This window comes from Chiroxiphia lanceolata, chromosome 13 (assembly GCF_009829145.1).
Source record: "Chiroxiphia lanceolata isolate bChiLan1 chromosome 13, bChiLan1.pri, whole genome shotgun sequence".
Taxonomy (NCBI): domain Eukaryota; kingdom Metazoa; phylum Chordata; class Aves; order Passeriformes; family Pipridae; genus Chiroxiphia; species Chiroxiphia lanceolata.
Window position 1 is genome coordinate 19,588,878 of NC_045649.1, and position 19,740 is coordinate 19,608,617.

At 40.8% G+C, this 19,740-nt stretch overlaps 1 protein-coding gene across 6 annotated transcripts; it reads left to right on the forward strand.

Moving 5' to 3' along the window:
• The first annotated feature begins 251 nt into the window (after positions 1-251).
• Positions 252-19,326, forward strand: TERB1 (telomere repeat binding bouquet formation protein 1). Of its 6 annotated transcripts, none has more exons than XM_032701623.1 (21): positions 252-355; positions 2,848-2,906; positions 3,800-3,910; positions 4,091-4,219; positions 4,649-4,780; positions 5,213-5,273; positions 5,359-5,474; positions 6,330-6,452; positions 6,984-7,136; positions 8,206-8,337; positions 9,599-9,724; positions 10,691-10,848; positions 11,572-11,930; positions 12,468-12,529; positions 13,334-13,426; positions 14,675-14,845; positions 15,309-15,389; positions 16,452-16,565; positions 16,950-17,062; positions 17,602-17,817; positions 18,422-19,326. In XM_032701623.1, the coding sequence occupies exons 1-21, from the start codon at positions 336-338 to the stop codon at positions 18,449-18,451; spliced, it is 2,559 nt and encodes an 852-aa protein (XP_032557514.1). In that variant the 5' UTR covers positions 252-335; the 3' UTR covers positions 18,452-19,326. The 6 variants fall into 6 exon arrangements, with proteins under 6 accessions (XP_032557514.1, XP_032557515.1, XP_032557516.1 ...); XM_032701624.1 differs by lacking the exon at positions 252-355 and adding an exon at positions 681-947; XM_032701625.1 differs by lacking the exon at positions 252-355 and adding an exon at positions 681-910.
• Positions 19,327-19,740: the final 414 nt, after the last annotated feature.

The following is a 19,740-nucleotide window of genomic DNA, read 5'->3' on the forward strand; positions in this document are numbered from 1 at the left end:
TTTTGTTGTTGTTGTTGTTGTCCTGAGGACAAATAAAATCATACCAAATCCTAACTGGTTTTTTTTTTCAAAGCCACTTCTGGGTCCCTCAATTCAGGAAGGACACGGAGGGGCTGGAGCATGTCCAGCAAAGGGCAACAAGGCTTGTGAAAGGACTAGAGAACATGTCTTATGAGGAACAGCTGAGAGAGCTGCATATGTTTATCCTCCAGAAGAGGAGGCTCAGGGGGGACCTCATGGCTCCCTACAACTCTGACAGGAGGGTGTAGTGAGGAAGGGTCGGTCTCCTGCCAGGCCTGCAGTGAGAGCACCAGAGGAAATGGCCTCAAGCTGAGATGGGGGAGATTCAGATTAGGTATTAGAAAAAAGAATTTCACTGTTCAGGTGATCAGGCACTGGAATAGGGAAGTGGTGGAGTCACCATCCCTGAGGGTGCTTGAGACGTCTGCATCTGGCGCTGGGTGATGTGGTTTAGGGGTTAACAGCAGCAGTGTTGGACTGGATGATCTTAAAGGTCTCTCCAGCCTTGACGATTCTGTGAAAGCCAAGTGAATCTCCCCTGGATCAGGCGAAGGTTCGGGGATGCCCCGTGCCCCAGGGGAACCCTCCTGAGGCGCTCGGGCGGCGCCGCCGAGGGCGGGAAGGGCCGGGCGCGGGCTGAGGGCGGCCCCGCTCCCCTCAGGAAGCACCGCGGGCAGGGCCGGGCACGGCGGGGCTGCCGCTCCCCCCTCAGCCCAGGGCTCACCGCTCCCCCCTCAGCCCGGCGGGCTCACCGCTCCCCCCTCAGCCCAGGGCTCACCGCTCCCCCCTCAGCCCGGAGTGGTCACCGCTCCCCCCTCAGCCCGGCGGGCTCACCGCTCCCCCCTCAGCCCGGCGGGCAGGGCTCGGCGGCAGGACCGGCATCGCCTCGGTGTGTGCCCAGAGCCACCCCCGCTGCCGGGTCGCAGGTACCCGATCCGTGCCCCATCTCGCGCCTGTCGGTGCTCCCCACCCTCCCGCAGATGAATGCTGCTGCTGTTTCATCTTTATGCTGCTCGCCTTTTTTTTGTTCCTTTTTTTTTTTAAAAGTCTTTTACATGTTCTTTCCGCTTTATATTTGGGACGATGTGGAGCGCTCGCAAAGACTTCAAAACGGGCTCTGATAAGGAGCTGTGACTCACACGGCTCCTCTGAGGGAGGGAGCTGAAGCAGGGCAGGAACACCTCAAGGCCCTGGTGCACTGAGCAGTGCCCTCACGGCCTCGCTGCTGCTGGGAATGTTGGTTTCCACGGAACATCAACAGCGGGTTTGGTCCAAGGATAAATCCCCCCGAGGCTGGCTGGTTGGCCCGTGTGCTCCAGTGCTGCTGAACAAACAGATTAATGGACCTGCACTTCTCTAAGAGTGGTTTTTTGAGGTTTGAAGGGATGTTACTGGGTTATTTTCCATAACCGATGGGTGATTTGTTTTATATGCAACATTAGCCAGAAGTTTTTGCAGCAAATCTTGTAGCTTGTCTGTCTTTGCCCTGTGAGGCAACAACATAGTCGAGCTATTTGCATTTAATGTAGGCTGGCTTATAAATATTGCTTTGTGTACCTTCTGTATGTTGCAAAAAACCAGACCCAGGTAAGGTCAAGATGTATCTTTCTATACAGTTTTAAAAACCTTGTGCTTCTTATATTAAAGGCTCCTTAATTGTATAAATGTGTATTTAATTAAACTCTACTAAAATGCAATTAGTTCCGGAGTTAGCTGATTTTTACAGCCTTCCTTTTGCTAGGGAACATGTAAGGGTTTTGTTTTCTCTTAGGCTGGCAGGGTGGTAGCAGAAGGGGCAATAAGAGGTGAGGAAGACTTGCAAGCTTTTCTCTGTTGTGGCAGGGCTGGATTTGCAAGAAAATGAAATACATATATATTATGACTTCTGAAAGGGTAAAGGAAGATGTGCTCTTTTTAAATTTTCCCTCTCTAATGGAAACAGCAAAGGAATGGGGACAATCCTAAACTCTAAACGGAAAGCAGGGCTGGCTGTCTTCATCAAGAGGATACTGATGCTGCTTAGAGCCTCTGCTCCACTTTGAGAAGGAAAACTAATCCATTATTAAGCTGAATTTATCAGTGATTTAAAGTTTCTACCTGGAACTAAATAATTTTTGAGACATTGAAATAGGTTACTGTGATGGTTGAATCAACCTTTTGTGTGTGGGGCTTGGGACATGTTTGAGGGATCATCTTTCTCCAAACCTAATGTCACCCTGCTGTTCAATTAAATCCCAGATTCTGGCACATCAGGTTTGTGAAGAATCAGTACTCTGGGGTTTGTGGGTTACATGGTTCATGTAAAGTCTTTGGTGAATTAAAATGAATTCTTAGTTTAAGGAATCGTGTCTCGGCACTGTTTGGTTTGACCAGTGCCAATAAAAGTTATGGTTTAGTGGCTCCCTGAGCAGCAGCAGGAGGCTGAAGGTTTTGTATGTTCACCCTCTGTGTAACATTTCTCGGTGGTTTTAGTGCAAGTTGTTGGCTGATGACAAAGTTGGCAACTATTGGAAGGGAAATTGGATCAATGACACAGAGACATTGATGGTGCCCCCACAATGGTAACACCTGATTCCTGCAAAATGTTAACTTTCAGAAGGTGTTAACACAGTATTACAAATGCAGGGCTATTATAAAATACTGTATTTCCAAAGGAAATCTTTGCCATGCAAGAGAACATTAAATTGTGTGTGTGTCAGATGACAGAGTAAAACCAGAAAACTGGAAAGAATGCATGGTAAGAAAAATGATGTAATTTATACTGCACGTGTTATAAACACTGCTAATCTGAACAGAAATGACAACGCTTTTTCCTTGCTGTTGTAGAACAGGAACAGAGATACAACCAAAAATGGACCCTGAAAAGGTGCAGAAGAATCAGTGTGGTAAGATACCCAAGAGAATTTGTCATTTATTATCTGTATCAACTCTACAAATCTTCAGTAGACTCCCCCCCTGACCTGGGGTGGGGAGCTGTTGGGAAAATGCTCTTTTTCTGAATTTTGGATATTGTATTGGATACCTAAAGGGCAAATCTAATGACAAATATTCAAATAGTAAATCACACCACGAGGTTACCTTTTTTAAAACAATTGCTAATATTTACCCACATTTTATTGTATTATAACTTTTTTGAGAAACCTCCAACCTTACAAGGGTTTACAATATACAATAACTGCTGTTACTTTTGCAATTACCAAATACGTTTTTTATTATAACCCGAAGCTTAAGAAACAGGTTTTCCAAGTTTTTACTTACCAAGGGTTGTATGTGGGTGCCCAGAAAATGCTTTGTGTTACCTCAGTAACCAACTAATTCGAGCCTCTGCTGCTGTGGTGCATGACCATGTCTCCTGTGACTCAACACCACGTTCCAGCCTTGTGCTCTTGGATTCTTTCCCTATTATTCTGTAGATTTTCAACTCTGTATTTTCACTCTGAACATTGTAATGGTCCTGGATTATTCACTTTACACTTACTGCACCTTGCAATTGTGAATTGAATATTTAGTAATCTACATCACATTTCCTAACAGTTACTAGTGATTAAAGGCCAAAGGAAATCATTCTCAAATAACAAATTCTGGACAGGAATATTTCTAGGTTAAGTGTGTTTGTTATTTATGGATGGACAGAAGTGGTGTAGCTTTGGTTTTGCTCACTTTTTTTTTTTTAAATACTCGTGCACACTACATTTTTGGACAGGTTTATTGTAATACTGAACAGATTAATATGTAGAAACATAACAATTGTCATGAAGTTTTTTGTGTTTGCTCTTAGATATGAAAACAGATCTGAACTTACTGCTTGAATGCCTTAAATATCAGATGGACTGCCCTCTGTCTCAGAAGGAAGCTTTGATCACTATTTACTCAATTTGTCAACAAAACAGTAAGAAATGTTTTTCCTCGGAAACATTTATGTTCACCATGTATGTTAAGAAGTGGTGGTCACTGTAAAAGGATTGTCTAAAGGATTTAAGGCTTGAGAAGCTGTAAAATCTTGGGAGGCTTTCAATTTACGAGGAAACAAAAGCTAAAGGTTAATTTTTGTTATTTTTCTCTGTTGTAGGTGAAGCAAGTGAATATTTTCGAGAAATTGGTGGTTTGATGTTTATAAATGACCTTGCCAAATCAAGTGCTCATGGCATAGTAAAGGAAGCAGCTTTGTTTACACTGGGGATTATTATAGAGAGTAATGGTAAGCAATATTTTTTGTATTTCTGAATGAGAAATACTTCTCCTGTGCTTTGTCTCCACTTTTTTTTTTTGGCCTCAGCAAATCAGATTACAAGATGATCAGCTGGAGCAAGGGGCAGGAAAGGTGCCCCTGTTGCACTGTCCGTGCTGGATGTGATGCAGTTCCCTGCTGATCTGTGCAGGCAGCACTTCTGCTTGGCACCAGGCAGCTGAGCTCCTCCTCCCCAGCAGCAAGTGCTGAATGACTCAGGTTGTCCCAAAGTTTGCCGAGCCCTGGTTGGTTTGGAACTCACCCCAAGGGAAGCCCTCGGTCACTTCACAGTCCTGTTTTGTCTCCACTCCCCACGTACTGGCCACAGCAGAGACTTAATAATTTAGGATTATGAGCAACTTACTTCAGGACTTAATAGTGTTCATTTTCTGTTTTCAGTGTATTGTCAACAGACTTTGTGTACTTCTGCATTGTTTGAAGACCTCATTTTATTTTTAATTAATAAGGATTCTGGTGTGAACTTGAAAAGAATGTCTGTTTATGTCATCTTAGTACTGGTTTCAAATAATAGTAAGTTGGTTTTTTTCCCTATGTTACACCACCACTTTTTTCTGTTTGCCAATTTGCCGTGCAAAATTTGGATTTTCAGTTAGTAATGTTTTGGTAAAGTTAATTTATAAAGATGAATGTTTGCATGTAACTGAACCTGAATTGTCTAAGTAGGTAATTGCTCACTGGGTTTTCTTTAAACAGCAGAAAGTGGTTTAGTTTTAAAAATATAGTTTAAAAAATTGTAATGCAAGCCAGTAGTTTCTGACAATGTATAGAAAAAGACAGAAAGAAATGGAATGCTTTCACTAACGTGTTGATGTGATTTTGTATTTGTTTTTGTGGAGGATCTATGCTTAGGAAATGAAATGTATGTCTGTAAATCAAACCTGACATTAAGATTTTGTCTCGAGTTGCCCATGTCCGTGGAGTCTTGTGTGTGTTCTCTTGTAGAAAACGGGCAAACCTATGTCAGAGACACGGGCTGCATCAGCCTGCTGCTGCAGCTCTTCAGGTGAGCACGCAGCAGTCACACACACGAGGGGTACTCTGAGGAGTGACGTTTCCTTGACTCCCTGGGCCTTGTTTGTCCTTGCCAGAACAACCCTGGCCCGCTGTGAGATGGAGCTGTCGGATGCGCACACGGAGCAGCGTTACCAGCTGTGGAGCTCGGTGTGCAGCGCCCTCTGTGCCTGTGTCAACAACCCCCAGAACGGTGCGTGCTGCTCTGCTCTGCCCTGCCCTGCTCTGCCCTGCCCTCCTCTGCTCTGCCCTGCCCTGCCCTGCCCTGCCCTGCCCTGCCCTACCCTGCTCTGCCCTGCCCTGCCCTGCCCTGCCCTGCTCTGCTCTGCTCTGCCCTGCCCTCCTCTGCTCTGCCCTGCCCTGCCCTGCCCTGCCCTGCCCTGCCCTGCTCTGCTCTGCCCTGCCCTGCCCTGCCCTGCCCTGCCCTGCCCTGCCCTGCCCTGCCCTGCTCTGCTCTGCCCTGCCCTGCCCTGCCCTGCCCTGCCCTGCCCTGCCCTGCCCTGCCCTGCTCTGCTCTGCTCTGCCCTGCCCTGCCCTGCCCTGCCCTGCCCTGCCCTGCCCTGCTCTGCTCTGCCCTGCCCTGCCCTGCCCTGCCCTGCCCTGCCCTGCTCTGCTCTGCCCTGCCCTGCCCTGCTCTGCCCTGCCCTGCCCTGCCCTGCCCTGCCCTGCCCTGCTCTGCCCTGCCCTCCTCTGCTCTGCCCTGCCCTGCCCTGCCCTGCTCTGCCCTGCCCTGCCCTGCCCTGCCCTGCCCTGCCCTGCTCTGCTCTGCCCTGCCCTGCCCTGCCCTGCTCTGCTCTGCCCTGCCCTGCCCTGCCCTGCCCTGCCCTGCCCTGCTCTGCTCTGCCCTGCCCTGCCCTGCCCTGCCCTGCCCTGCTCTGCCCTGCTCTGCCCTGCCCTGCTCTGCCCTGCTCTGCCCTGCCCTGCCCTGCCCTGCTCTGCCAGGGTTTAAAGTTCTTCTCCACTGGGGCAACAGTTTGGCTTCATCTTACTGTCCAACTGACATTTCACGTTACACTTGCATTGGTGTTATTTGTGTTTGTTTCTCCAGAAGACAATCAGAACATTTGCTGTTCAGTTTTCCCGTATGCCAGGGAGTGGCTCGAGAGTTGCACAGAGCCTGACATAGTTCGGCCCATTTGTTCATTTGTTGGTCTCACAGTTGCAAATAACTGTAAGTGCAGCTCAAGCTTTACATAGTTTTGCTTTTGTTAAAAGTAAGTTTAATGAGATAGTTAATTTTTTTTGGTCAATCTCTACAAATTCATTTGCTGTTCTTCCAGCCCTTACTCTGAAAACTGTATTCCACCATCTTTACTTGCACTACATTGTGCTTAAGTCCAATGTAGTGTGAGTACAAAATACCTACAAACCAGTTACATTTTGTAAGGTCAGTAAAGATTGTTTTGATTAGCAGTATTTTATGAATAAAAGTCATTATTACATCACTGAAAACAATTATTTAGGTAGAACTTGGGCATAATGTTTGCCATTTGTATGCTGTATTAGGGTCATTGTTTCCTGTAACTATTTCACGTGACAGATACTACATTTCTTGAGATTAATATATATCCAGCTTCTCTTGTATGGCTGGAAATGTAATGATTGATACATGCACAGAAAACTATGCTGAACCTAATTGGCAAAATGCTAATGTAATTTGCAAACTGTATTACTTAAAACACTTTTTTTTTTTTTCACTAAGCATATGTGCAGAAATATTTTGTTTCTATTGGAGGATTGGATACATTAGCTAAAGTTCTCCTCGAGCTTATGCATGATTCTTGTTTGAGCCACTCTGGCACAAAACTTGCAGTAGTAGTAACCAAGACTCTGGATGCCTGCATTGCAAATAACTGTGAGTGCAAAGACAGCTGTCATTTTCTACATATGCTAATTTTAAAATGTTTAAACTCTTGTGTTGGTGGAAAAGTGATATAAATGGATGCTAAAAGGCCAGTAAGTTGTAAACATCCCAGTTGATCCTGCAGATTTTTTTAAAATTCAAATGCCTGTATGGGGGGTGATCCAGTTCATCTGAGGTGGTTTACTTTCCCATTGTTGCTGAAATAAACAGTGGAATTTAAACCATACTCAAAAATGAGAGATAAGATGCTAGAGCTAGCTTTGGGAAAGCTGAGACCTGGGTACGGCAATCAGTTTGGATCCTGGAGTTAGGTCTGTGCCTGAATAATAAAATTTGTGAGCTTTAGGAAGTTTGGTACCTCAGAGGTGGGGCTGGGCAGATGTGGTGTGTGTGCAGGACAGACCTTTACTCTGATGTGCTGCCTGGGCAGTGCCATCCTAAGGAAGTCTCTGTATTCCATCAGAACATTTGGAGAAGCCTGTGATCTGGTGACTCTGTGCTGTTGGCCATGGTTGTTATATTTGACACTTGTACAATAAGGGCTCACTCATGGAAGCTCACAGAAATTTAAAAACATACACCTGCACTAGTTCTGAGTCGTTTTGGATCAGTTGGTATGTGACAGGGTTAGGCTTCAGCATGGATGGAGCAGCAGTGGTGTTCCCAGTTGCAGGAAGAGGTCACCCTCTAGCAGAAACATTCCTGGCTCTTTTTGTGGCAGATACTCTCTGTGTCAAACCTTATTCAACTCTTTCTTGCTCTGCACTGGAGCTGATAAATGATGTGGAGAAGCTCAGCAGAGATCAACAAAACTTGCCCATTGCAAAGCCCTTGTTTGTCAGATGTCACAGCTCCAAACCCCCAGCGTGCGAGGAAGGGCAGTGCTGGATTTGGGAGCCCCAGGAGGGCTGTGGGAATCTGAGGGGTTAGAGACAGAGAGGAGCAGAACTGTGCAGCCCCAAGGCTTGGGGAGCTCTGTGGGGCAGCACTGTACACTTGGGTGATGTCTGTACACTCATTATCCAGCTTATTTTTCTCCTGATTATTTTGAACATCACAGCTGCCATGGGGGTTGTCTTGGCAAAGTATCACACCGTGGCAGAGCTGCTGAAGCTGCTGTGCAACGAGACACTGAACACAGGAGAAAAAATCAGCATTATTCTGACAATTGGACACTGTACTGAAGTTTGTGGTAAGATCTGTTCTCTCAGCTTCTGCTAAATTCTCACATACAAACTCCTTCAGTGGGGTCATTTCAGCAAGACTGGAATGTGAGGGAAAGTTCTTTTAAATAATGTTATGTTAATAGTTAGGAAAAAAGGTTTTCTATAATGTTCCATCTTTAAAATTTAAAACTTGTTAGCAGATGGTGTCTTTAAGAGCTTTGAAAAAATAGACTATTATGCAAGAATTCAGAGCTGGGCTTAGGTATCACTGGGTGGAATTAATCCAGACCTAAAAACTACTGCAATATAAACATACCAAATGAGTTGTCTTGAGCTCTCTTTTAATGGTCCTTGATATATACAGGTTCTGTCCATTGGTTATATAGCTATTAATTTTTTTAAAGGCTATATAATAGCATTGGTTTTGAGATAACAAACAGTAGGTAGCCCTGAAATCTTTTTGTCAGGCTCCTCAGGTCTCCATGTTCAAAAATTCTGATTGATTATCATCCTCTGAATGCCAATAATGTTCAATAATTAGCTCAATAGGTCATAAGTCTATTTTAAAAGACATTTTTGCATGAAAAATTAATTGAAACAAAGCTTAATGGAAAATATTTTTTTTAATAGAAATATGATTAAACCAACAGAATAAAAGTTTCTCTTAAAATGTCAACACAAAATAATCATATTTCATTTTTTATTCCTTTTTTATCACATTTAAACAACACAGAACTGTTTTTATCAAGTTGCCAGTTTGATGAATACATATGCAAATGAGTTAACAATAATGAGTAAATGAAAATAAAATAGTAAATAAATAAATAATAAATCAATCAATAAAAAGTAAAATTTATCTGGTGACATAGTTAATGAAGAGAGTGGTTAGACCAGGATTAAACTATTAAATTTACTACAGTATTGCTAATTATAAACTTTAAAACTTTGATATTTCTGCACCTCTGTAATGGAGGAAAAGAGCTACAGAAGCCACAATTTAAATGTTTTAGGCAACAATTAAATGAATTTGGAACTCCATCATATAATTTGTCTCGGTCATCCTTCAGTTTTCTTACAAGAAGTTTGATTTATGGCCAAATCATCCTGTGTGAAGTAAAGCTCTGCTGCAGGTAGTGGGTCATTGCAGCAGCCTTGGATCTGTAAAAGGAAAATACCTTTTTCAGAATTTCCCAGAAAACTACAGGTGTTAGCTCCTAAAATTACTGTAGGATTGAGTGTGTTTGAGGCTGAAACCAATCTCTTTTCCTTTATAATGCCCCATTTTAGAAGAAAACCAGTGTGAACTGCTTCAGAACAATGGCCTTCCACTTATGATTCAGGTATTAACAGAATCTCAGGATGAGGAACTGATCAAAGCTGCTACTTTTGTGCTGCAAAACTGCAAACAGATGAGTAAGTTTGCTGTTACTGCTTTAAAAATGACAGTGATTATTTCCATCTCCGTGTTCTGCTGCTTTCCTGAATGACTTTAACTGTGGCAGCTCTGTAGTTCTGTGTACTCCCAGAGGGGTTTGTTTTCTGCAGAGAAGTTGCCTATTCACCACCAAACTGTGGCATTTAGGCAGAAAAAAGAAAAGCAAAAATGTCACCAGTGTTGCAGTATTGCATTTGTAAACCTATAAATGTAGGGCCAGTTTTTAAAAGCTTTCCTTTTTATAAATTATGTGAAAAATAAAAGCAGTGTGGGTACTGTATTCCTGGGGATGTACCATTATAGGGAGAGAATACACCAGTAGATAATCCAACTGAAGTCACTGTGACTACCATCATTTTGCAATATTAAGAAATCTTGCTCTTTCTTTTGAAAGTGGGGTGTATTTTGGGGCACCCTGGTTAAGTTTTTTACTAATTATCTGTACAATGTTAGCAGTGAAACAGAAAGACACCTTGTCCTCTAATCTCTACAGCATGGAAGGTTTGCAATTGCTAATTACTAAATTCATGTGTCTACATTTTTGTACTGAAATCATAACTGAGAGTTTTGTTTAAGTTTAAGGGGGTGTGGTGATTTGCAGTGTCCATTAATATGGAATTGTTTTTTAAAAGAGCAGAAACTTATACTGGTAAAGAACCTATAGAGTTAGGATTAAGTCAATGAAAAAGTCATTTTTTACACGGCATCATTGTGCAAGCAGCTCATAGTAACTATAGCTGCAATCTCACCTCTTGTAACTGCAATTTATATTTGAAGTGTGTTAACATTTATGTGTACATTTAAGTGTTATAAAAATTATTATTCTGAGATTATACTTTGCATTAAATTACTGGGGCTGTCCCTCAGCATAATAAAATATAATAAATACTAAGATGTTCATTGATAAAATTTTAAGTATTAATGTTGTTTTATATTTTATAAAGCTGAACAATTGTCTCTGAAAATAAATGATAATTCATTAAGTGTGAGCAATGAAGAAGAATTGGATGTGCAAGTCAGGAAAAGAAGTCTACAAGACTACTGGAAGAAAGCAAATGAAATTTTACACAGAATAAACTTGATTGAACAAGAACATGCTGAGGTTGGCCTATTTAAAACTAAGCAAATCTTTACAGAGTTTAGGGAGAAAGAGAAAGTAAACCCTTGGGATAATTTCAGTGTGAGCTAAAAAAGCAGGAAAAACATTGGATGTGTGTGAAACCACAGCCTGCAATTTTACCATTATTGTAGATCTTACCAAGTTACTCCTGTGCAGGGCAATCAGAGAATGGAGGCATCTGTGTTTTATGAAGCATTTTAGTTTATTATAAACCCAGATTTTCTACCAAACAGAAATAATTAGATTGGCAAAACAAGAAGTTCAATTTATTTTTAATTGCCGGACATTCAAACCTATAATTTTAATATTTGCATGCAGGAAATGCCCATGATTGTACAGCTATGGTGGGACAGATGATAGAGGATGTGAACATAGACTGAAATAAGGTTGTTTCATATTTTCCTTGTGCTTTATAGCTGCTTGGTATCCCTGGGTTTGGAACAGTGAGTTTATGAGTTACTTAGATGGCTCTTAAGTTCATTTCTAGCAGTGCCTTGCATTAGTAGCAAATTCCTTAATGACTTTCCCTTGAACACCTCCAGCAGCACTGCTGTCCTGGGGCTCTCTGCTCAGTCAGGGGGTTCTGAAGCTTCTCTGGGATTTGCTTCACCTTCAGAGTTAAACTGGTCTATTAGTTAATCTTGTTACTGGATTTATTTAAGATTCTGCAGAGCTCATATAGTCACAAACTATTTTTCAATACAGGAAGGACTGCAAGGAGGAGTGCTTGTGGATGGATCCTCAAATCCAGCCAATTCTGAAGCATTGAAATCCCATGAGGTGAATCCTGCTGGTCCAAAAATGTACCTAGAAAGAGCACATAAAGAAGATCATACCCCACAGTTGACCTTGAAGTTGGATGGTCAGGTTCTTGCTCCAGCTGTAAATTGTCCTCCAAGAAAAAGTGAAACAGTCAACACCAGAGATGCAGCTTCTGCTGGACAGAGTGGGCAGAGCAATATTCCATGCTCAGGGAATGGACTGCAAACAGACAGAACACTGCAAAGTCACAGTGGGAATGACAAAACTGCTTATGTAAAAAATCAGTCTGTTCCTCTAGCAAGGTGAGTATCCTGCACCTAAGCAGAAATACTAAATTGCCTTGCCCTTGGAATTTCCAAATGGAATGTCAGCCTTTTAAATTATCTGTTACTAACTGTGTCCTTTTCTTCTAGTGAAGAGCCACAGCCCTTTGGTGGCCCACTAGAGGATACTCTGTGGGAGTGTCTTTGAGATCACAGATCACAGACTGTAGACACTGGAGTAACAAAAGCTCCTGACCTTTTTCTCTGCCTGGTGGGTTGTACAGAGAACCCCTTCCAGGCCATGTTTAGCACTTTCAGCACAGTGGGGAGAAATCACCCCTGGCTTTGGCCTCAAAACTGTCACTGACGTACAGAGAAAGATCTGCCCCACTGGTCTGGACCAAAACACAAGGGGTTCTGTGATGGGCACTCACCAGGAAACCAGCAGGGAGAGAGAACTGCTTGAAAAATCATTGAAATTGGAGTGGCTACAAACCAAGGAAAAGGTTTTCCCTCCTCTACTTTTCTTTGTAGCATTTTCTTTGTGGCATTTCATTCTTTTTAATTTGTTCCCAGTGAACAGTTATTTCGACCACCAGCAGAGCCTGTTAGAAATAGGACACAGACATGCACAGCAGGTACAAACAGATTGATTTTAACTATTGACATGAATATATCATAGACAAATGTTTCAAGTTTAGTCTGAATGCAGTTTAGTCTTTAATCTGTACTGAGCAGTGAAAGCCATTAACAGAAAATGCAGGAGGATGCTGGTTTGGTTCTGTCCCTGTAAGACTGGGGCAGAACCTGCCTGAGAGAGTGACTTTGGCCTGAAGCTGTTCCTACATGCTGAACATGTGTTTAAGATGAATGGTTTTCAGACTTGCACCGATCTTAGATCATTTATTACATTATTTGTTAAATTTATTCCAGAATTGGGGTCTGTCCAATCAACTCTTTATTCATCATTTAGTTTCCTGTTAATTTATACATTTATAAGTGTTCACTAGATTAGTATTTGCCAGAATGGTGGCTTTACAGATGACAAGCTGATCTCCAGGTTATACCTTTTTAACTGAGAGTTCATATTATTCCAGTACATCACATCCTTCAGCATCAGATTGCAAACAGAAATAAAGTTTATAGGGCTTAGTTAAGCTATATAAGTTTACAGGGTTCATTTGCTGTGTTCAAGTTGAAGTAACATCCTTTGGGAGAGGGATGAAAAAGCACTGAACTGAACATCATTATTCTGGATTTACAAAAATGTAAATGTGGTACATTTAACTTGAGGAATTTAATTTGGATTTTCTGCTGTTATGTTTATTAACCTTTAATAATTTACCAATAGAAAATGCAGTTGAATGTAGACACACTGATGCATGATTACCATGGCAGAAGAAGGTTACATTTTCTCAGTGTGAATTTCCTTCCTCATTTAGATCAAAATTCATCCTACTCAGAGATAACCAGGAAACACAAAAGTACTTCAGTGACATCTTCATCCCATAAAATGGCAGATTTAAGGTGTTCAGGTAAATCTCACCTCAGGTCTTTCTTTCCTGAGCACACAAAAGAAGCCTTAAAGAGTCAACAATGCAGTCAGTTATTTCTGGCATTACAGAAATTTTAGCACATCTGTTCTGTTACCTATTATGTAAATCTCAACTCTTTCCTTTTTCTGCCTCTAAAAAAAAGCTAAATATTGAAATAAAGTTGGCATTGCAGTTTTGATGCAGGTATCTTAATGTGGGCTTGCTAACAAACAATATACAGGAGCTTAAAAGATTACACTTCTTTCAAGAATCCTTGAGTGGGTGATTTCCTCCTTTCTCTGATGGGAAAGACAGAAGAACACTAGCCCTGCTCATTTCCCTCAGTGATTCTCCTGCTAAGCCTCCTGACTGTTCTGCAGCCCTTCTATTCAGCACAGGCTCTCAGATTTTGGGTAAGCCAGGACTGCAGACCTCAGCTGCTACCTGCTCACTGTACTCTGGCAGTAGGTCATAAGATTGCTGCTGGTGCTCAGGATTTTAAGTGGATTTTGTAATCAAGCCTCTGTTTCTTTATTAAAAAAAAAACCAACAAAACAACAAACAAACCCCAAACAAACCCCAAAGCAGCTCATAACCCACCTTCGAACATTATTTTTATCCAAGTTGTCAAACTAAATTCAACCTGAGCTTTAGCACTGCTTGAGCATTGCACATACTGCCCTTCTTATGATTCCTCACACAAGTCCTCCTTCAGCTGATGTAACTTAATCATAAGAACATCCAAGAATAACTGAGCCATAAATTACCCTAGGAACGTCCTCAAAAACAAACAGGAAGGCTTCCTGTGAGGGAATTCCTGCCTAAGCTGGACTTATCATTTATTCAAGTTAATACAGATAACTGTTGCAACACAAAGTTTCAAAGCTATCTTATATTTTGGCTCCTGGATAAATGTGCAAATGGAACTGAGGCCCCTTTCTTCCCACCCCATTAATATTTTTACTTCTATGGGGATCTGTGCCTCATTCAGTGCTTCTGGAGTTGAAGTGCAGTTTAACTTGGTCTCATAAAACATTGAAAACACTTTTTAATTTTTTTTAAGTTTGAAAGTACAAAACAAGTAAGTATTTTCAAGAAGATACATAAAAATGAAACCTCTTTGCAATGTTTCCATAGAAAACCAGAGGTCAAACTGCATATCATAGTGATCAAAACAAGATTCTGGACTTGGTGTTGGCTTCTGCAGCATCTCTGCTTGCTGTTGTACAATATCCCCTGTTTTTGCAGGTTGTGCAGCAGGAGGACTGTCCTTCAACAGTAAAACCTTCACCAAGATGTTACAAAGTTGTCAGCACCGGTGCGACCATCACAGGGTCATCCTGGAAGCCGAGGAGCGATACAGGGCGGAGCTTCGCCAGGCGGCTGCTCGGAACAGCAGCACCCACAGGACCCGCGACAGTAACCACGGAGTTCTGGGTTTAGCAGTTGTAACCATTGTTTGAAATTGTATTTCAGATTTGGAACTTTTTGTGATCTGATCCTGACTGCCCTGCTGTTTTAAACTCACTCACTTCATTTGATTTACCAATGACTTGCACTAAGTGATATCAGAACTGGCCACTTGTTTTGAGAATCTTTTGTATTTCTTGGCAGTGGTGACAGATCCTCCTGACAGGCTTTGGTGACTGTGATGTTTGCCAGTCAAGAACTAAGGGAAGGGAATGTATTACAATAATTTGAATTAAGTGTGAATGGATGACACCATAATATAATACATACATATGGGTCTAAGATGCTTATAATTCTTAATGAATAAAATAAAAGCACATCCTCTGTTTTTCTGGTTTAAAGGAGGTATTTTGAAAATTAAACAGTTACTACTTACTGACATTTGTACTGGTGTTCATCTTATATTTTCCAGAAACAATGCTGGCCCCAGTGAGGAAAGACAGGCTGCACACAGAAATATCAACATTTAGGAGCAAAAAGGATAGTTTCCAAAGTAAGGGCTGGATTTGGCAATTAATGTAAAAAGCCATTATTTTCTGTTAATCTTTTGCAGAACTTTACCATGGATAGAGAATTATGGTGGTTTTTTTCTTCTCCAAATTCTGTGAATAATCTATATATTAGTATGCCAGAAAATGTTATCTACTTATTTGCTGGGAAGTTTTGAATAAGAAGTTATTAACAAGGCAGAGATGGGAAAGGGAATACAAATTCCACCAGTTTCTGCAGTGCAGTTTAGGAACCTGTGTTTGCAGAACCATCAGTTGCCCATAAAACCTGGTGTTCCTTATAACACACAAGTGCCCCATTTGTAGCAGAGTCCATACCTTTTAGACATTTTATTCTGTAATATAGCAAAACCATTAATGTTATTTTTCCCCTTACTCTGCTAATATATATTTTTACACAATTCAGCAGCCATTTTTTTCAGAATGTGGTGGGTTTGGGTACCTGCAGAGCTCCACCTACAGTCATAATTACTACATTCACCAACTAGTAACCAATACTGTCTCTTATGATTGATGACCAGAATTTTTCAAGTAGGCTGAAGCAGTTCTCTAAATTAGTACTTCAGTTCTAAACCATTAATATTCCTTTAAAATGCATTCTCTTTTGAAAAATCAGCCCACCCATCAGCAATTTATTTTTAATATTTTATTTTCAAAAACCTTCTTTACATGGTTCCTTATTTAATTAATTTCCAGTAAAAGCTGGTTGACTGATTTATAAATTTGTTTATATTTTTCCTCTCCGGATTCAGAAATTAATTTGTCTGTGATAGATATTTTAAAATTTAAAATAATCCCCAAAACACAACTATATTTTACCTTGAGAGTCCTTTGTAGCAATATATTAACTTTAGCAAGTAAACATTTTCTGTAAACTGAAGTGTAAACTGAATTTCCCAGGCTTTCTTCCAAGACCACATGGTAGTATATGGCTCAAAAGATGGTTTTCCCTTAAATTTTAATTCCTAAAACATGACTTGTGTTTTGTGATCTGCTTTTTCCTAAGAAAGACGCACAATGCTTTATTGTTTGGAATTTCTTTTAAGGTATTCTTTTGACTCCAAGTAGAAAAAGCAAGCCTAATACTTCCAACAGAGATGAACATCATAAAAATATTAGGTGGACTGGCAACTATAACTTGACACCTACCTATGAAAAGTGTGAGTATTACCAGAAAATCAATTCTCTAATGTGCATAACTTAAAGATCAGGTTTGCATTTAGGTCAGGGCATTAAGAGAAGCAGCTGTCTTGTTACTGGGGACAAATGGCTAAGGATTTAAATAAACTCTTATAGCTTTAAGCATGGGAGTTACTCAAACATCAATAGTACTGTTACTTGCTCGTTGCTTCCAATGCATAAATAATCCTCCTGTGTTAATGTCAATTATGAGAAAAAGATATAAGGGGAATATTACTAATACAGCAACATTTACATATTCAGGTTCATTAAAAGAAATGCTCCTTTAAGCACTACATTTAGTTTTCCAGTAGATTTCAGTTAGTTTAAAGTAACCAAGAGCCTCTCTGTTCCCAATTCCACAGCTTCACAAAAAACCCAGGATGCCAACTTGAAGAGACAAGGAGTCAAAGAAATGTGCAGCCAGAAATGTCAGCACTTCCAAGAAAATTGCATCCATGCACTTGAGAAAGATGAGGTGAGTTATGCAAAGCCTAATCAGACACTCACATAGTTGTAGATGTCCAAACAAAAGCACTGGGAATTGCACAATTTCTTTTTAAGTCACCTTTAACAGGAGCCCAGTAGCAAAATGAACCTTATTAAAAGGATATTGCTCTGTTGATTCTACTCCAGTCATAGTGATCTATCCTAAACTGAGTTAGCATTTTTCAGCTGACAGTCTTTTCTGAATAATGGATATGGAGGTATGATTTTTCCTGTGTTGATGAAAGCTTGCACAATATAGAAATAACAGAAACCTGAAGGCATAAACCTACTAAAGGTTTATTAAACTGTATAGGTACAACAGAAACAAAGGTAAAGATCACAGAAAAATACTGTATTTCAGTAAGTGGGTGACAGTGAAGAAACCTTGAAGAGCCATTGTTGCCTTGACTGTGCGATCATTTCTTTACAACTGCTCAAGGGTGTATTGCCAGTAATACCCTACTTCCACATGCCAAATAGTCTGTAGATTGACATAATTTGTAATTACACCAAAATAAATATTTGCAGAGCAATGAAATATGTCCCCTGGACATGAACACGAGAACCTTGAACAAGAGAAGAAGAAGAACCCGAAAAGATTTCACGACTGAAGAAATTAACTGTCTTTTGAATGGAGTAAAGCAAATGGGTAATCACTGGAATTTAATTCTGTGGTCTTACCCATTTCAGAAAGGACGGACAAGTGTCGATCTTTCCAAGAAGTACTACAGGTTACAGAAGCAGGTAGTCACAGTCTAATTTTCTATGAGTTCTAAATGCTGTGAGCTCAGTTTTCATAATTTGCCCCTGAACTGATTTGCAGAAAAAAACAAGCTTTCAGGATTTGCAGCCCATGGCATTGTGCTTTGTGTCAGTTCAGTGCTGTGCTACCAATGGGAATGGTCTCTTAAGTAATTCCTTCAGGGCTTGTGCTTGGAGAGAGAGAGCTAAAGTAGGAAAATATCAGAGAGCCTTTGAACCTGCCAGGGTACAAAGAGAATAAGAGTGTCAGCTCAGGACTCTGAACTAATCCCTGTGTTTATCAGGAAGTTGGTATTTCCTCTGTTCAGCCTCTTTTCCTGGTGCTGGTTTGTGACTCTCCAGCAGTTTCCTGGGGGTTGATCAGTGCAGGCCTCACACAGAGGTGCTGTCTGGGAAAGGAGAGGGGGCACTGGAGCCCTGCCTTGGATCCAGGGAGCACTGCTGCTGTTCTTTGGATCCAGGGAGCACTGGAGCCCTGCCTTGGAGTGGTCAAGTGACAAGCCCTTGTCTACTGCAAGGTGTTCTGTAATTGTGCAGTTGGGTCAACAGTTGTTTTGATATTTTCTCTTTTATCTCCATTTTGTAGATGCAAAAAAACCCCAAAGATCATCAATAATATTGTCCAAGAGCACTTTGGATTTTGTTGCAGAATAGTGAAGAACAGCCTTTATAGCAGCAAGAAGAACATATGCCCTTGGAAATTTAGATTGGCTTGGACTCATGTTTTCCAGTGATAACTGAAAATTTCATTTACTCTTATTTGACAGTTTCTTTTATACATAGGCAACAAAATGCTTATCAGCAAAAATTATTTTTTAAACTTAATTTAACCTTCTTGAGCATTTGATACATGTAAGTTTTGATTTAACTTTTTATAGTTTGCCTTACCCTTGTATGAAATGACTGTATTGCTAAAGTGAATATTTTATGTCCAAAACTGCTAAGTGTTAGTGTTGTTGTGTCTGAATTTGTTTTCTCTTAATAAGTGAAATGTTTAAAGCAGATAAAATATTTTGTCATGTTTTTAATGTGCTGTATGTGCAGAAAAATGTATCTGTGCCAGAAAACACTGGTAAAACAGTGCTGCATGTAGGAGGCAAATCTTTGTTACAGTAAGTACTCACTGCTGAACTAAGCAGGTACTGACAAAATTTGGCTTCTGTTCACAGTTGGACAATTTTTGGTGTATTATTCGGGTAAGTGAGCAGAACCCCCATTTCTGCTAATGACAAAATTTTTGTAGTGAAAGCCTTAGTAACTTGATTTTTCAGTGCTAGCCTTAGTCTTTCATTTGTATTTTTTACCTGTTCTGATAAAGGACTGAGAAATCAATAGTTAATCTTTTATGGAAAAGGTTTAGTTATCATATTAGCACTAGGTTTTCACTGTGATGTAGCTTAAATGCTTGGAAACAAGCAAGATAACCAAAAACTGAGACACTTGCAGTAAAGATGATGCCAATGATACAATAAATGCATCTTCTAATATTTTCAACTGTTACAACTTGGGGTTTATATTATTAAAATATTCAAACATCTGTAAAAGATGTCTTTGAGTGGAGCTGTTGCCAGCAATGATGTTAAATATTGGTGTAACTATTTGCAGGGTGAGCCAAAGGACTCCTGAGGCTGGGTGGGCACAAAAGGGACATTTGGGTCCCTTACACAGCCCAACAAGTATTTTTCCAAGGACTCAAAGCCAGTCCAGACAAGCTGCTACTTCATCTATTGACTGAATGTGTGTTGTTAATCCATATTATTCTGGCCTAAAATATATTTCAAGTGAATAAAAGTGTAAATCTTCCCTTGACACACGGTCAGAATATCTCCACATGATTTATGTCACCTTGGGTATAATTGAGGGTGGGAAGGCCCTGTGGAGCCCATCATCTCATCTCCTCCTCGG